General features: G+C 43.8%; 1 protein-coding gene across 3 annotated transcripts in view; it reads left to right on the plus strand.

The window, feature by feature from the left end:
- Positions 1 to 15,648, plus strand: part of LOC124003048 (SLIT-ROBO Rho GTPase-activating protein 3-like) — a 133,783-nt gene that overhangs the window by 33,924 nt on the left and 84,211 nt on the right. For 2 of the 3 annotated variants that reach the window (XM_046311036.1, XM_046311037.1), the window contains exon 2: positions 7,873 to 8,068. The exons of the other annotated variant lie outside the window; for it this stretch is intronic. In XM_046311036.1, the coding sequence (XP_046166992.1) occupies positions 7,873 to 8,068 (196 nt within the window). The remainder of the gene's footprint in view (positions 1 to 7,872; positions 8,069 to 15,648) is intronic. 3 annotated transcript variants of the gene reach the window in all.

The raw sequence follows: 15,648 nt of genomic DNA on the forward strand, positions 1-15,648 counted from the left end.
CTGTTCTTAGGAAATGGTGGAGGAAACATTATGTACAAAAAAAGTTAAAATCAGTGGGAAAAAAACACAAAATTGCAGAATTGTTCAGGATCCCATAAAACGGTCCCGCAGCAAATGACGCCCTGCAGATGTGATTATGGATTTTTTTTCTGCTGAGATGTCAAAGTTCAGGGATCTCCTACATCTTAGTGTTTTTCTGAGAGGTCGCTGGCTTTATAATTCTTGTCCTGTCCCGGGATGTTGTCCCAGACGTGTAGTGATCTTATTGAGCAGGTGCCTTGTGGTGGGGATGATGGTGGGGGTTTAGGCTAGGCATTGATTATGATAATGTATGGTCTTCGAGGTCAGTGTTGAAGTGATCCCTTCTTATCTCTACTGTCCCATCTGCTCTCACAGGGCTGGTTAATGAGCTAGGACCACTGCTGACTGCAGATCACACCTGCATGATAACACTTGCCATACACAAACTACTGCAGTTAATATCAATTGTGTGAGTGGATCAAAAACGATGCAAAGTAACAGACTCGGGCAACTTCATCACAAAGATTTACGTAGATGCATTAATTAAGCAGGACATTTGACTGTGATTTAGACATGCCTGCCAAACTAAAGATATGATTATTGGAGAGCTTACTTGGTGTAAGATATAGGCATAAAGGGAGCCAAGCCAAGCTGAGGTCCATGAGCGCTTATCTGCTTCCGATGGTGGGAGGTAAATCTATAAGTTGAAGAACATGTTTTACATTAGAGAGTTTACCAGCATGCACATTGCACACCAGTACAGGCTTTCATACTTAACTGACAAAATATAGGAAACACCAACATAGTATCTTAATAAGGCGTTGGGCCATTGCGAGCCACCAGAACAGCTTCAATTCACTTTGGCATAGATTCTACAAGTGTCTTGAAATCTATTGGAGGGATTTGACACCATTCTGCCACTGGGATGTCCATAATCTGGTGTTTTGTTGATGGTTCTCCCATAAGTGTTCAAGTGGGGTTGACATCTGGCGACTGAGACTAACACACACAGTGCTTTATTTTCTAGAAATGTCTTTTTGTGGAGTAAAAATGTTTGACCATTAAAACTCTATTTTCCCCAACCCTGCCCTAACCTTAACCCCAAAACCTAACCATTAAGCTTAAAATAGCATTTGAACAAATTCAGGACGTTAAAAACGTTCTGACTTTTACAAAAAAAATCAAATCAAATCCAATTTTATTTGTCACATACACATGTTTGGCAGATGTTAATGCAAGTGTAGCGAAATGCTTGTGCTTCTAGTTCCGACAATGCAGTAATAACCAACAAATAATCTAACTAACAATTCCAAAACTACTGTCTAATACACAGTGTAAGGGGATAAAGAATATGTACATAAGGATATATGAATGAGTGATGGTACAGAGCAGCATAGGCAAGATACAGTAGATGGTATTGAGTACAGTATATACATATGAGAGGAGTATGTAAACAAAGTGGCATAGTTAGTGGCTAGTGATACATATATTACATAAGGATGCAGTCGATGATATAGAGTACAGTATATACGTATGCATATGAGATGAATAATGTAGGGTAAGTAACATTATATAAGGTAGCATTGTTTAAAGTGGCTAGTGATATATTTACATCATTTCCCATCAATTCCCATTATTAAAGTGGCTGGAGTTGAGTCAGTGTCAGTGTGTTGGCAGCAGCCACTCAATGTTAGTGGTGGCTGTTTAACAGTCTGATGGCCTTGAGATAGAAGCTGTTTTTCAGTCTCTCGGTCCCTGCTTTGATGCACCTGTACTGACCTCGCCTTCTGGATGATAGCGGGGTGAACAGGCAGTGGCTCGGGTGGTTGATGTCCTTGATGATCTTTATGGCCTTCCTGTAACATCGGGTGGTGTAGGTGTCCTGGAGGGCAGGTAGTTTGCCCCCCGGTGATGCGTTGTGCAGACCTCACTACCCTCTGGAGAGCCTTACGGTTGAGGGCGGAGCAGTTGCCGTACCAGGCGGTGATACAGCCCGCCAGGATGCTCTCGATTGTGCATCTGTAGAAGTTTGTGAGTGCTTTCGGTGACAAGCCGAATTTCTTCAGCCTCCTGAGGTTGAAGAGGCGTTGCTGCGTCTTCTTCACGATGCTGTCTGTGTGAGTGGACCAATTCAGTTTGTCTGTGATGTGTATGCCGAGGAACTTAAAACTTGCTACCCTCTCCACTACTGTTCCATCGGTGTGGATAGGGGGGGTGTTCCCTCTGCTGTTTCCTGAAGTCCACAATCATCTCCTTAGTTTTGTTGACGTTGAGTGTGAGGTTATTTTCTACCTTGTCAGGACATTGGGGTGAATTGTTAGGACATTGGGGTCCTGATAAGATAAGGAAACAAGTACACACACAAACTTTAAACTCCTATGCTCCTTTGAGACCCCTCTATCAAAGTCACTGAGATTTCTTCTAGTCATGGTAGCCAAAATAATGGGCAACTGGGCATTTTATACATGACCCTAAGCAAGATGTGATGTTAATGCTTAATTAACCCAGGAACCACACCTGTGTGAAAGCACCTGCATTCAAGATACTTTGTATCCCTCACTTACTCAAGTGTTTCCTTTTATTTTGGCAGTTACCCGTACATTCAGAGAAGCAGTCATACTGTACTGATAGAGAGCATTCTCTTTCGCAGACTTATTCACGTTACATATTCAAGTTACGTACAGTTTCATTAATACAGAGACTGTTCAGGGATAAACAAGTGGTTGTGGATTGATGCCTCTACACATAGGCCTATCTGTCTGCGTGTTCTATTGCATAATGAATGAAGCCTGTGACTCCAATAGCTTTCAGGGAGAGCCAGTAATACCGCATCATCACTTTGGCTTGCCAGAAAAGTTGCATTCTATGTTCAGTAGTAACTGAATTGGATTCATGCAATCCTTTGATATCTTTATTTTTTTATTTATCCATTATTTTACCAGGTAAGTTGACTGAGAACACGTTCTCATTTGCAGCAACGACCTGGGAAATAGTTACAGGGGAGAGGAGGGGGATTAATGAGCCAATTGTAAACTGGGGATTATTAGGTGACCATGATGGTTTGAGGGCCAGATTGGGAATTTAGCCAGGACACCGGGGTTAACACCCCTACGATAAGTGCCATGGGATCTTTGATGACCTCAGAGAGTCAGGACACCCGTTTAACGTCCCATCCGAAAGACAGCACCCTACACAGGGCAGTGTCCCCAATCACTGCCCTGCAGCATTGGGATATTTTTTAGACCAGAGGAAGGAGTGCCTCCTACTGGCCCTCCAACACCACTTCCACCACTTCCATCTGGTCTTCCATCCAGGAACTGACCAGGACCAACCCTGCTTAGCTTCAGAAGCAAGCCAGCAGTGGTATGCAGGGTGGTATGCTGCTGGCATACCAATATACACTGCAGAGAATCATGACAATTGAACATTAGCTCAATATAGATTGCGCCATCATTGCACATTTTCTGCAGTCTTGATACGTTTGTTTGCAAAAATACATTCACTAGAGTCGGGGTGCATCCATCATTGATGATCTTACTGTTAGGTATTTGTGCTGATTTAGAATATTTGCTCTTGTATCAAACTGAGACAGTCAATGGTGGTTAACTTTCAGATGAAGTAGCACAAATAGACAAAAGGATAGCTCTGTTGTAGGAACAATGTTGTTCAGTTACTAGCTTCTCTCCCCCATATGTAATGGTGGTAGAATTTCCTCATTGGGATATTTCTATCTCCCCATCCTCTTACCCTAATTGAAAGACTTTGTATAGCCCTCAAAAGAGGGGTTTTGTATCCCTTTGGTGTTGTTCCTTATGGGCGTGGAAGTAGTGAAGGATGGACCCTGTGGTTAACTACCACTGCCTCTTCCCCTCATTCCCTTGCCCCCTCCCGCTCAATCCTGTACTCTTTTTCTCAGAGGTTGCCACCCCAATGAGCAAACACATCCACCCACAAATGGAAACATGTGTAGAGAAGGCATGCTGTGCGCCTGCCGTATGTAATTGCTGCATTGCCTAATCAAACAATGGTGTTAAAGCCAAGTACATTGTACCCTTCAATTAAAGGTTGTGCTTCTGGCCTAGATCTAATTAATAGAGAGCTCCTGTTTATTTTGAGGAGTTGAATTACCTCCATCTTCCCTCCCCCAACACTGGGAGTAGTCTGTGCTTGTTATCCATACAAACGCATGAACAAGTGAACCACAAAACACTGTTTGAAATGCACATTTTTATTTCAAATAGGGGACTCATAACCTCGAACGAGCTCCTTTTTTAAATAACTTGATTGCTCTCAAAGAATTGGGCCGTAGCCAATAATCAAACCGTAAACGTTTGATGTCATGGATTCCTTTTCATTCCATGAATCATTGATGTTTATACGTACTCCAGAACATTCACATTCTTTTTTCTAAAAGGTCCATTTTGAAAATGTTTATTTGAACTGATGTCATGCTGGCTACAAGACTTGTTTTGGTTCTGTTCAAAAGGGCAAAGCATCATCTGTAACTGCAGGCCTAAATTCACAGCATTCCTCCCCTTCACAGATTGAGAAGAACCACTAAGGCTTCAGACACTTCAAATAAACCACAATGAAGGCGCTATGCAAGGAATCGAGAATACTGGGGAATAATTCTGCGATTGCTCATGGTTTCTAAGAGGTGAGGACACACTTCTGGCGCGAGTGACCTATTTTTCCAAACTCGTCTGTCAAATCCACCATTGCAGCTGCCGGTTCACAGTCGGCCATTTTTTACGAGAGTGCTTTAAAAAGTCCTCCCTGCCATTCATGCGGATCAGTGTCAGATTTTTCTGGGGCGTTTCTCCTGGCTCCTCTTGTTTTGCCACTGGATAGCCTACATGTAGAGAGAGAAAACGAGAGAAAGTAATGGAAAGAAAGGAAGAAAACAATCCTTCATTCAGTCTGGGAAGAGCTCAGAGTCCCTGGAAGTATGGGTTGGAATGTGTTTGTTGTAGGAGCCAGGCATCTCCAGGGCTGGTGCTGGTTATATGAGACCTAGGCCCATGTAGGCTGATGGAGAGCGAGGGAGGCCCATGGGTAAAAGGAAGGGCTGGGACAGTGGTTAACCACAGATTGTAGGATGCCGCTTGGGGCTGGGGCCAGGCGGCGCAACATCACAGGGACAGAAACCATCCCCTGCACAAGATCACTGCTCCAGTTGCTAAACACAAATGGCCAACTTCCCTTCGCTAAGTCACAGACTGTATATATCCACGGGAAGGGCTTGGCTGACCAAATTACACCCTCTGCAGCATGGAAACATGGTCTTTGTCATTGCTGTGGTGGTGCTGTGCAGTTAACAGTACATCTGCCGTACAGAATGTCACCCCCATGGCCTGTGTTATGTCGAATGTCCTATGACAAAGCTACTTCACAGGGACCTCTTATAGTTTTGACCTTGCCTGGAGTGCTTGAAGCCACTATGCTGTTGACCTCAGACAAATCCGAGACTCAAACTATTCTCTAAGCCTCAGCAAAGAAATTGTCCGCTCACATTCTGTCTCCAATCAGTACTTTGAAGCCTGCAGCAGCGAACGAGCTTCACCTTGTATTACAGAACACAAACCTTTCTGGGCACCAGGCAAAGGGACGCTGCCAGCCCTATTTAACATCAAACTGCTCTTCCCCCGCCATCCCATATTTATATTATTTAAGCTTACTGGACCAGGAACCTCTGTGGAGAAAACCAAAAGAACACAGTATTGTTTGATGCCGATACATATGGTATGGCACATGAAAAAGCTTTGATTCTGCATGCTGAATACAGCATGCTCGTGAGGTCTTTCCTTTCTGTTGACTAGTGATGCCACCTTTCAATCCGATAGCTAGTCAGTATTACTTTGCTTTCAAATCATATTTCCCCTTTATTCCATTTGTTTACAGTAGCTGTTTTATGAAGATCAGAAAGAAGCATCTCAGAAGCATCTGTTTTTTTTCTTCAGTTAAATAGGCCATTCTTTGTTCTTCAGTCGAGGCAGAGTTGGAGCTCAGTGACAATAGTACAAAGCCGATGAAAACTCCGGTTTCTCTCCTGGGTACCCACCAGCGTCGAGAATCGTCAGTGAGACTGCCAGTGTCAGGTTCCCCTCGTACGGTTTTAAGCACCATTGACAGCATTTCGAATTCCTGAAGCCCGTTCTCACACAGCTCATCTTAGCTCAGCTCAGCTCTGGAGCCATTACGCTACATTACATTTAGCAGGCAGTCGTTTCTCATCTTCCTAAAGAGATATTCAATAGCCCAGGGTGGAACCAGGGGAAACAGTCTGTTTGAATACAGAAAAGACTGCTACAATACAAACTCAGGGACCAACATTAAGCTTCCAACTCTTTCAGACATGATGTGTGGTGCTGATTGACAGCTTTGCCTGAGGGATGTTAGAGAGAGAAACACTTTGTTAACACAGTGAGCTGCTTGGAAATATGTGACAGGACATTTCATGGTTGTTAGGTGTGCAAGGTGAAAACCGTTATTTCCAGCCAACTTGCAGTGATTCGAGGCAAAAGAACAAGCCCAGTTTATAAAAGTAGAAAATGTGTGAATGTTGATGAGATTTCAGTGCCCTCCGTAACCTATTTCACGGTTGGAAAATAATCCTTGGCGCAACTATCATAACAGAATCATGATAAACCCATAATAAGATAAAGTATTAAATGTCTCTTTTACACATTAAACAAATGTATCTTGAATAAATCCACAGAATGGTTTAGGGTGCTGTAAAACAAATCTACTGACCGAAAATATAAAAGCAACATGTAAAAAATAAGAAGCTTAATTCTCTTAAATTTTGTGCACAAATGTGTTTATATCCCTGTTGGTGAGCATTTTGTCTTTGCAAAGTTAATCCATCCACCTGACAGGTGTGGCATATCAAGAAGGTGATTATTGTATGATCCTTACATAGGTGCACCTTGTGCTGGGGACAATAACATGCCACTATTAAATGTGCAGTTTTGTCACATACAAGTTAAAAGTGACATGTTATTGTCCCCAGCACAAGGTGCACCTATGTAAGGATCATACAATAATCACCTTCTTGATATGCCACACCTGTCAGGTGGATGGATTAATTTGCCACATATGTCAACATTTTTAGGGAGCCTGCAATTGGCATGCTGACTGCAGGAATGTCCACCAGAGCTGTTGCCAGAGTATTGAATGTTCATTTCTCTATCATAAGCCACCACCAACGTAGTTTTAGAGAATTTGACAGTAATAAATATAATAAATAATATGCCATTTAGCAGACACTTTTATCCAAAGCGACTTACAGTCATGTGTGCATACATTCTACGTCCAACTGGCCTCACAACCACAGACCATGTGTAACCGCGATAGCCCAGGACCTCCACATCCGGCTTTTTCACGTGCCGGATCATCTGATCTGAGACCCATCACCCAGACAGCTGATGAAACTGAGTATTTCTGTCTGTAATAAAGCCCCTTTGTGGGGAAAAACTCATTCAGATTGGCTGGGCCTGGCTCCCCATTGTGTGGGCATGGCTCTCAACTGGGTCCCCCTGCCCAGTCATGTGAAATCCACAGATTAGGGCCTAATGAATGTATGTCAATTGACTGATTTCCTTACATGAACTGTAACTCTGTAAAATAGTTGAAATTGTTGCATGCTGCATTTATATTTTTGTTCATTATACATAAACTCTTCTCAGATAAATGTTTTCAGACTAAGACACTTTTTTGGGGGAGAACATTTGAACAAAGATGTCAAACACGGCAGGGTTGACTGAATCCAGCCCCATGCCCCTGGTTTTCTGGAGATGATGACTCTGTTGTGACTTATTGACTCGTCCTGTTTTGTGTTTTGATGCATAGAGATCCGTAACCAGCTGGTGGAGCAGTTCAAATGCCTGGAGCAGCAGTCCGAGTCTCGTATCCAGCTGCTACAGGACCTGCAGGACTTCTTCCGCCGCAAGGCTGAGATCCAGCTGGAGTACTCCCGCAGCCTGGAGAAACTGGCCGAGCGCTTCTCCAACAAGATCCGCAGCTCCAGAGAGCACCACCAGTTCAAGTGAGTTTCCCTCCCATGAAGAGATGAGACCACCACACCGTTAAAGACCACCGAGCGTCAAACTGAGCCAAACAGCGAGGGATTGTGTATGCGTGTGTGTGTGTTCATGCAAGTGTGTGTTTGTGTGTCTACTTGCCTTGCCAGAGCATGTCTACTCTGTTTGTGTGTTTGCTTGGGTGTGCAGATTTAATTTGTTATATTGTCTCAGAGCGTGTGAACTTGTTGAGTACACATGGAGTTACATTCGTTCTTGCCAAGTTTTTCTCCACAGATCTCAAACTGCTCCACCCTATTTTTCTCACTTTAATCTGTCCGAAAACGACTCCCGCTGCATTTTAGGTTCACTACAATGAATAAATAGCCTTTGGATATAAATGCCCTTCCTATAATATGCAAGCGATTATGATTTCACTCACTAGAAATCTCAAACCATCCAAAGGCGATAGGAAAGTAATCTCATTCTGGATGAAACCTCAATTTTAATTGGCAAAGCTGATGTTCAGCACAGTGCAGAATCTCCCCATATAAAGCTCTTGTTCCTGTAGCTCTGGGCCGAGGAGGGACTTAAAGCCAGCCAGGCCTTACCGGTATTATCCTATAGGGTCGAGGCACGGCTGAAGCCAGGCATGCTACGAGACTGTGCCTTGTTTCCCCTCACATCAATGAATACATGGATTATTCTCTGCCATTCGGGGCGGCCAGTGATAGATTTACAGCTTGCTAGCTAGCCCCAGCCTTTCCATTGGAGCGTTTGAGTAAAGTGCAGTCTTATGCTGCAAAATGTACTCCTCTTCGTCTGCCTGTACAAGTATGTACTTGTACTCCAAACGTTTGCATGTAATTGTAAGCTACATCTTTAACACATTCTAAAGGTTAACTATTTGAATGTGATAACAGTGATCACAACAGTAGTTATGAAACTTTAAAAAAAGGCAGTAGAGTAGAGGGTGTGTTTCAGAGGGCTTTGTGTCATCCAGTTTAGTTCAGGCCCTGGTGAATTCGATGGGGATTTGACTCAGTAATTGAGGCCAGCTGTTTTAGAGCAGGCAGCTTGCACCAGGGTCCCTAAGGCCATGTTGACAGTAGACAGGCCTGTGCTGCTGCAGATGCTATGGCTTAACCAAGACAGTTACTGTATAGTAGAGCTTCTAGTAGACCAGTTCTAACAGTTCTTGAAGAGCAGGCACCAGCCAAATAGTTCTTACCAGACTCAGCATCTCATCTTCCTCTGCCACCTCAATGCCTTCGCCAAGACTGCCTGAACCACTGTACTCGCACTCATAGGGCTGCAGTGTAAAGCAGCCGTCTAGAAGTCTGTAGCCGCAGAGTCTTTGGCTGTGTGTAGTTGTCTGGCCACACACACACACACACACACACACACACACACACACACACACACACACACACACACACACACACACACACACACACACACACACACACACACACACACACACACACACACACACACACACACACACACACACACACACAAGATCTGTGTGTTGGCAACAATGAAGTGTGACATTTTGATTACACACACTTCTTTATGAGGGCCACGATGGCTTCCTTTGGACTCCATTAACCCAAACAAACACAACCATAAAAATGTTCAACCAATTAGCTTTGACAGTGTCCTTGTTAAAGACCCTCACTTCGTAAATAAACCCTGGGCACAACAACTACTGTATATACAGTACCAGTCAAAAGTTTGGACACCTACTCATTCCAGGTTTTTTCTTTATTTTTACTATGTTTTACGTTGTAGAATAAAAGTGAAACCATTAAAACTATGAAATAACACATGGAATAACGTAGTAACCAAAAAAGTATATTTTAGATTCTTCAAAGTAGCCACCCTTTGCCTTGATGACCGCTTTTCACACTCTTGGCATTCTCTCCATCAGCTTCATGAGGTAGTCAACTGGAATGCATTTCAATTAATAGGTGTGTCATGTTAAAAGTTAATTTGTGGAATTTAATTCCTTCTTAATGCGTTTGAGCCAATCAGTTGTGTTGTGACAGGGGTGTTATACAGAAGATGGCTCTAATCGGTGAAAGACCAAGTCCATATCATGGCAAGAACAGCTCAAATAAGCAAAGAGAACCGACAGTCCATCATTACTTTAAGACATGAAGGTCAGTCAATCCGGAAAATTGCACTCACAAAAACCATCAAGCGCTATGATGAAACAGGCTCTCGTGAGGACCGCCACAGGAAAGGAAGATGCCGAGTTATCTCTGGTGCAGAGGATAAATTCATTAGAGTTAACAGCCTCAGAAATTGCAGTCCAAATAAATGCTACACAGAGACACATCTCAACATCAACTGTTCAGAGGAGACTGTGTAAATCAGGCCGAATTGCTGCAAAGAACCCACTACTAAAGGACACCAATAAGAAGAAGGGACTTGCTTGGGCCAAATAACACGAGCAATGTACATTAGAAAGGTGGAAATCTGTCCAAATTTGTCAAAACAATTGAGATTTTTGGTTCCAACCGCTGTCTTTGTGAGATGTAGAGTAGGTGAACGGATTATCTCTGCATGTGTGGTTCCCACCGTGAAGCATGGTGGAGGAGGTGTGATGGTGCTCTGCTGGTGATACTGTCAGTGATTTATTTAGAATTCAAGGCATACTTAACCAGCATGGCCAACACACCATTCTGCAGTGATACGCCATCCCATGTGGTTTGCGCTTAGTGGGACTATCATTTGTTTTTCAACAGGACAATGACCCAACACACCTCTAGGCTGTGTGAGGGCTATTTGACCAAGAAGGAGAGTGATGGAATGCTACATCAGATGACCTGGCCTCCACAATCACCTGACCTCAGCCAACAAGTGCTCAGCATATGTGACTCACCACCTGGATTAGGTCTTATGTAGCAAAATGTGAAATGGTGTTTCTTACATTGGATAAAGTAGAGACTCAAAATGGTGTATCATACACTGCATTGAGGAACAATGGGAAAGTAATTCCACTTTGATAGTTGATCAACTTGTAAACTAGGGAGCCAGCCAGCTAATGTTAGCTAGCTCGCAAACAGTACAATTTAGCTTAAGACATATAGCAACTCTCTCGGCATGTCCAACCCACTCATTATCTCAGCCAATCATGGCTAGTGGTAAGGTTGCTCACTTTTTCTGTGGCTTAACCAACAAGGCTCGTAACTTAACAATTTTATTTGTATTTACAGATGGCATACAATTTTGTTATTAAGGCACATGAAAGTTCACATGTTCGAGAAGGCATTTCTGCCCCCCAAAAATATTTTTTTATGTTCAAATGGCTCTCCTGTGAAGTTGTGACTTGTGACATACGCCTAGTTTCCTGAATCGGGTCACATATGGGAACTCCTTCAAGACTGTTGGAAAAGCATTCCAAGTGAAGCTGGTTGAGAGAATGCCAAGAGTGTGCAAAGTTGTCATCAAGGCAAAGACTGGCTACTTTGAAAGAATCTAAAACATAAAATATATTTTGATTTGTTTAACACTTTTTTTGGTTACTACATGATTCCATATGTGTTATTTCATAGTTTTGATGTTTTCACTATTATTCCACAATGTAGAAAATAGTCAAAATAAAAAAAAGCCACTGAATGAGTAGGTGTGTCCAAACGTTTGACTGGCACTGTATGTCACACACCACACATATGTAATATGGATACTCTTGGCTACCTCTCAAATATGCATGCACTCGCGTGTCCTGTCTTTCACCGTGGTCTCACTATCTCTTTAGTTTAGATACAAATAAGCCCCAACTCTCAGTTTTTCCCCTGATATTTTGTCCCTCTGTGGATATTTCTGAGTTTCCAAAGCAGCCCAGCTCTCTGTGGAAGGATAGGCCATGAGCAGCATGACTTCTCCGGTGCCTAGCAACTCATGCATGGCAGTCCCTTGCCTCTGCTATACACTGCACAGCACTATCGGAAATGAAAACAGCACAATTAGACTCTGTTCAGCCAGGCAGAGGTCCACATTGAGCTGCTAGGTCACCGCCCCGGTCTTATTAACTTAACCCATAGCATACAAATATGGCTTTATGAGCTGAGTTTACGACAGCAGTCACTGATGTGATGCTCAATGCCACTGTAGTTTACAGCTGCACTGCCATGATGCTGCCATGATCATTCATTTTTTACATATAGCTGGATCTACACAACAGACGTCAAGATAAGTCCACGTCACATTAGACCACTTGAAGATCAAACAAACTTTGATTGTTGAGTGAACTATCACTTTAAGCCATTTCATCTGTGGGGCTTCGGGAACTTCCTATTGCTCCTAGAATTATCTTCAATGTCTATGAGACAGACAAAATAAATTGGTTGAGGAACTGTTTTGGGGTTTATCATTAAATGGGGATTTTAATCACCACCTATTAAACTAAAATGTCTGAATATGGTCTATCAGTCAAAACAGGCATTATCAACAGCAAGCAAGCAATTAGAAAGCAGCTCATGTTATACTGAAAGGAGACATAACCTGTCTGAGAAAGATAAGATAAATCTTGCATTAATGTCCAATCCTGTGTGTGCCTGCCTGTGTGCAAGTGGTGTGTGTGTCCGTGTATATGCGTGTGTGCATGTGTGGGTAGGAGGGGGTCATTAATGATTGTCCTGGTATCGTGCTGAGCCAGATTGTCTCCTCCACGCTCGTTCTGCTTGACTACAAACACTGGTGGCCTCCTTATTTTTCTTAAACCTAGTTCCATTTGATGTTGCTGCCTGAAATCTCTGTCCAGCTCCCTGTCTGGCTTCAAAACACAACACATGTACACATTACTGCAAAACATGAGACTGACATTTCATGGTTTTTCATTAGGAGTAAAAGCAGTGTACTGTTTCGTTTTCAAAACCTGTCCAGACCATACTGCAATGCAATATGTAGCTACAACCCATAACATTTAATCCAATATCGCATTTTATTAATCGGTCCAAATACCGATCCCTTCGTGAACTGACACTCGCACTTGACTTTTTCCCCCCTGACCTTGGTGATAGCTACTTTATTGAGGAAAATGTACAACTATAACTGTGATATGTGGTTGTCCCACCTAACTGTCTTAAGATGAATGCACTGTAAGTCGCTCTGGATAAGAGTGTCTTCTAAATGGCTAAAATGTAAATTTGATAAATGGATTTCAGATAACTCAATCAGCAGGAAAGCCTTATTAAGCTTGAGCCTACATCATCTGAAAGGTTCATAATTGATGCACAGTATTCATGACCATGTGCCAGTGATTCCTTCACTAATTATTCATAATATTATGAATAAGAGAGAGCATCAACTACCCAGTGACTCCCAGCAGACTGCTAAGCGTTATGCATGAGGTTGCTTGGTTGGTGTACTTTCCTGTGGGGCAGAGGCAGACCAAGGGCTGCCAATCTGCATTCCACCAAATACTTAAAATTAATATTTATTAGGCTAGACCACAGTACATACTATACATAATATTCTGTCTATACAGATTGCTTTGCACCATTGCATTTCTAATTTACGGACATTAGTGCGAACCAAGCAGCCTCTGTTCTGTGTGCCCACCTGTCCAAACCAGCTCACTGACTGTACAGCTCCTAATCATCTGCACAGCCCACATCACTGAGTCTTTCCCCGGTGGTCTAGCGTGCAAGTTAAACTATAGTGTTAAAGGTTCAGAAAGAGAGACTAGGTGTGTTAACAGCAAACATCAAACTCCTCTCCAAGGGAAAGTGTGAGAGGCTTGTAAGTCCCATATCCCTTTGGTTTACAACCTCAGCTGGATGACATCAGTATCTGCAGAAGCAGGCAGGGTTCTTTTGTGTGTGTGCCTGTAAGTAAGCAGTTCACTGTTAGTCTTCACCTGTTGTTTACAAACACCTGTTTAGACTAACAGTGACATGCTTACTTATGGGCCCTTCCAAACAATGCAGAGAGAAAAATGATAGAAAGATAATGACATGGGGAATAAATACACAATGAGTAATAACTTGGCTATATACACAGGGCACCAGTACCGAGTCGATGTACAGGGGTACGAGGTAATTGAGGTTGACGTACTGTGGCTTGCGAAAGTATTCTACCCCCTTCACGCCTTACATCCTGGAATTAAAATATATTTGGGGGGGGGGGGGTTGTATCATTTTGTATCACTACACAACATGCCTACCACTAGTAAGAAGAAATTAGACAAAAAAACAGAAAACACAACAGGTTTTAATAAGGAAATGTGAAACGTGGGATTAATCTTAAGGGATCTGGGTAAGTGAGGCGATATGAAACGGGGTTCACTCTCCTGGCAACCTTAAAGGGACCGATGTATTTCTGGGACAGCTTGCGAGACTCCACCCATAGCGGTACGTTTTTCGTGGAGAGCCAGACTCTCTGGCCGGGGCGCAGGGTAGGCCCGGGACGGCGACGTCTGTTGGCTTGTTGTTGGTACCGCTGTGAGGAACGCAGAAGATTAAGACGGGTCTTCCTCCACGTAAGCCGACAGCGTCTCAAGAACTTCAAGGCTGAAGGCACTCCGACTTCTGCCTCCTGGTCCGGGAACAATGGAGGGGCATAGCCAAACTGACTCTCGTGCGGGGACATACCAGTGGAGGAGGAGTGCAACGTGTTGTGCGCACATTCGGCCCAAACAATGAAGGACGACCATGTGGACGGGTTGTTAAGGGCCATACATCTGAGGGCGGTTTCCAGCTCTTGATTCATCCTCTCTGTTTGGCCATGGACTCCGGGTGGTACCCTGAAGATAGACTGGCAGTGGCCCCTATGAGTTGGCAGAAGGCCTTTCAAAACCTTGAGGCGAACTGGGGACCTCTGTCGGAAACAATATCTTGAGGAATGCCGAAGACTCGGAACACATGGTTAATTACCAACTCAGCCGTTTCTTTGGCAGAAGGTAACTTAGTCAGGGGGATGAACCTGGCCACCTTAGAAAACCTGTCGTTGAAGACAAGGATTGTAATATTATCATGGGACGGAGGAAGGCCAGTAATAAAGTCCAACGAGATATGGTGACCAGGGTTGGTGGTGAACAGGTAAAGGGTGAAGGAGTCCTTGAGGGCGGAGGTGAGAAGATTTGCCCTGGCAGCACACGGGTGCAGGCCTTGATGGAAGTGGCAACGTCTTCTTTTATGGTGGGCCGCCAGAACTTTCACTGGATGAACTCAAAGGTGCGACCTACGCCGGGGTGACAGGTGAGACGAGAGGAGTGCCCCCACAGAAGGACCTCGCTGCCTTGGGGACAAACAACCGATTGGCAGAACCTCCTTTCGGACCCGGTTCAATAGCTTGAGCTCGTCTCACGGTATCCTCAACTTGCCACGAGATCAGGGCCACGATCTTAGCAGCAGGAAGGACAGGCATGTCAGTGTCGTCTCAAATGGCAGGAGCGTAGACTCGGGACAAGGCGTCCGGTTTGAGATTCTTCGACCCGGGCCAATAGGTGTCTGGAGTTCAACCGCTTCGCCTGCTGGATATACTCCAGATTTTTGTGGTCCGTAGGCACTTGAAACAGGTGAGAAGCCCCCTCGAGCCAGTGTCTCCAGATAGGGAAAAGATCCGACCCCTGGGGGAGCAGGTGCCCGGAAACAGG

Source organism: Oncorhynchus gorbuscha, linkage group LG18, assembly GCF_021184085.1.
Source record: "Oncorhynchus gorbuscha isolate QuinsamMale2020 ecotype Even-year linkage group LG18, OgorEven_v1.0, whole genome shotgun sequence".
In the NCBI taxonomy this organism is placed as follows: Eukaryota; Metazoa; Chordata; class Actinopteri; order Salmoniformes; family Salmonidae; genus Oncorhynchus; species Oncorhynchus gorbuscha.